At 60.2% G+C, this 1,699-nt stretch overlaps 1 protein-coding gene across 1 annotated transcript in view; it reads right to left on the bottom strand.

Annotated features, from left to right (window-relative positions):
* Nucleotides 1-632: 632 nt before the first annotated feature.
* LOC104470597 (peptidase inhibitor R3HDML-like) overlaps nucleotides 633-1,699 on the bottom strand; it is a gene marked incomplete at its 5' end in the record, with an annotated part of 3,753 nt that continues 2,686 nt past the window's right edge. Inside the window, 2 exons of the mRNA XM_010085577.1 lie at nucleotides 633-765; nucleotides 872-987. Coding sequence (XP_010083879.1) covers nucleotides 633-765; nucleotides 872-987 — 249 coding nt within the window. The remainder of the gene's footprint in view (nucleotides 766-871; nucleotides 988-1,699) is intronic.

Raw genomic sequence — 1,699 nt, 5'->3', positions numbered from 1 at the left:
TCGGTAGTACTGGGGGTGAGGCGGGGCAGTGAGGGGAGCCTGGGTGATCCCAAGGGAGCGTGCAGTGGGGCAGGGGCTGCCGGGACGCTGTGAGCTGTAGCACAGGAACCTGCAGCTGGGGGCTCCAAACTTTGGGGACTCCTGAGTCTGCTGAGTGCTGAGAGGTCCTGGAGAGGGAGGGGATGTGGATCTCGGGGTACTCGGTAGTACTGGGGGTGAGGCGGGGCAGTGAGGGGAGCCTGGGTGGGACAGGTAGCTCGGGGCTTGCCAGCATCATTGTCACCAGGTGTCCCAGCAGTGCTGGAAGCGCCCGGATATCTCCCACCGCAGTGGCTTCTGCACCCCTTCACTGTTTACCCCCAAAACCAGAGCAAAGGCGCCTGGCTCGGTGTTATCCCGAGGCTGTGAGTGAGGGAGGACCAACACGAGCGTAGGGGTCTCCAGGCTGCTTTATTGGGGGGATCGGAGCTGGGGGCCCTGTGGCCAAAGGGGGCTCGGCTGCTGAGAACCACCTAATGCAGCACAGAGAGGGGGCTGAGGGATGGCCAAAGCAGCTGGGGGGGTACACAGTATTATAAATAATTCTGGTTCACCCTGTCCCCATCCCGGGGGTTCCTTGCGGGGCTGCAGCCCTAGAACCAGCTGACTTGGTTGGATTTGAGGCCGGTGAAGCACATGTTGTTGGAGCAGCCCCCACCGTAGGTGGGGGGGCAGGCTGAGCACGGCCGCCCCACCTTGTAGGGCGCTTCTCCCAGCCAGTTGCCCCTAAAAAGAGAAGAGGGCATCGCCTGAGCACCATCGCCTTGCTGCCAACCCCAGAGCAGCTGGCAAGGTGGGGGGACGGCACGGGGGGTTCCCTCCATGCACTTACTTGATGGCGTAGTTGCAGACGAGGAGGATGGCGTGCCGCCACGTGCTGCCCCACACCCGCATGTTGGCACAGGCGCCCAGGGCACAGCCCAGGCGGCTGGAGGATGCCCACACCATCTGTGCCAGGACAGAGACCAGGCGCTGGTGGCAACTGCCCAGGGGTCCCGCAGGCCATCACCCCGGGACCCCAGAGCAGGGCTCCATCCTACCAGGGGATTGCAGGCCACCTGCCTGAATTTCTTGGGCTGGATGCTGTGCCTGCCATGGGCAGTGCTTTGTCACCAGAGGGGGATTTCTCCCTGTCCCCTTTCTCTCTGCAGCTTGTGCTGCCCAGCAAGGGGCTGTCCTGCCCAGCTCACTTCAATGAGCGGCAGAATCTGGGCGACTTCTCCGACTTACCCAAAATTAGTTCCCAAACCTCACCCTGAATCATAAATTTCTTCCTTAAAAAATGTATCTTGCCCATTTGCAACCTGGAGCATCCCCACGGATGAGCCACACAGGGATGCAGATGCTCTAATAAAGGCTGGAGCTGTGCAGGGGAGGTAATTAGGGGCTGGGCAGCTGTGCCATGGGGCAGGGGAGCAGAGGGAGGTTTTCCACCTTGTGCCAGCCGGGCTGCTGGTGGATGTGCCAGGGGATGAAGGGGCTGCGTTCATGGGGGCTGGATCTGGCTGGGCGCTATACAGCCGCTCCATCACTGAGGAGAAGATTCATGCTTGGTAAAAGCACAAAGGGGCTTTTTTTTTTTCTCTTCACCACTTTTGAGATGCCAGTGGGGTAATAGGGAGAAAAAGGCCAAAGCTGGGAAAAAAGCTTTAAAAAACTG

This window comes from Pterocles gutturalis, unplaced genomic scaffold, assembly GCF_000699245.1.
Source record: "Pterocles gutturalis isolate BGI_N339 unplaced genomic scaffold, ASM69924v1 scaffold13050, whole genome shotgun sequence".
NCBI classification, from domain to species: Eukaryota; Metazoa; Chordata; class Aves; order Pterocliformes; family Pteroclidae; genus Pterocles; species Pterocles gutturalis.
Note: the sequence above shows the minus strand (reverse complement) of the source record. Positions and strands in the feature narration are given on the sequence as shown.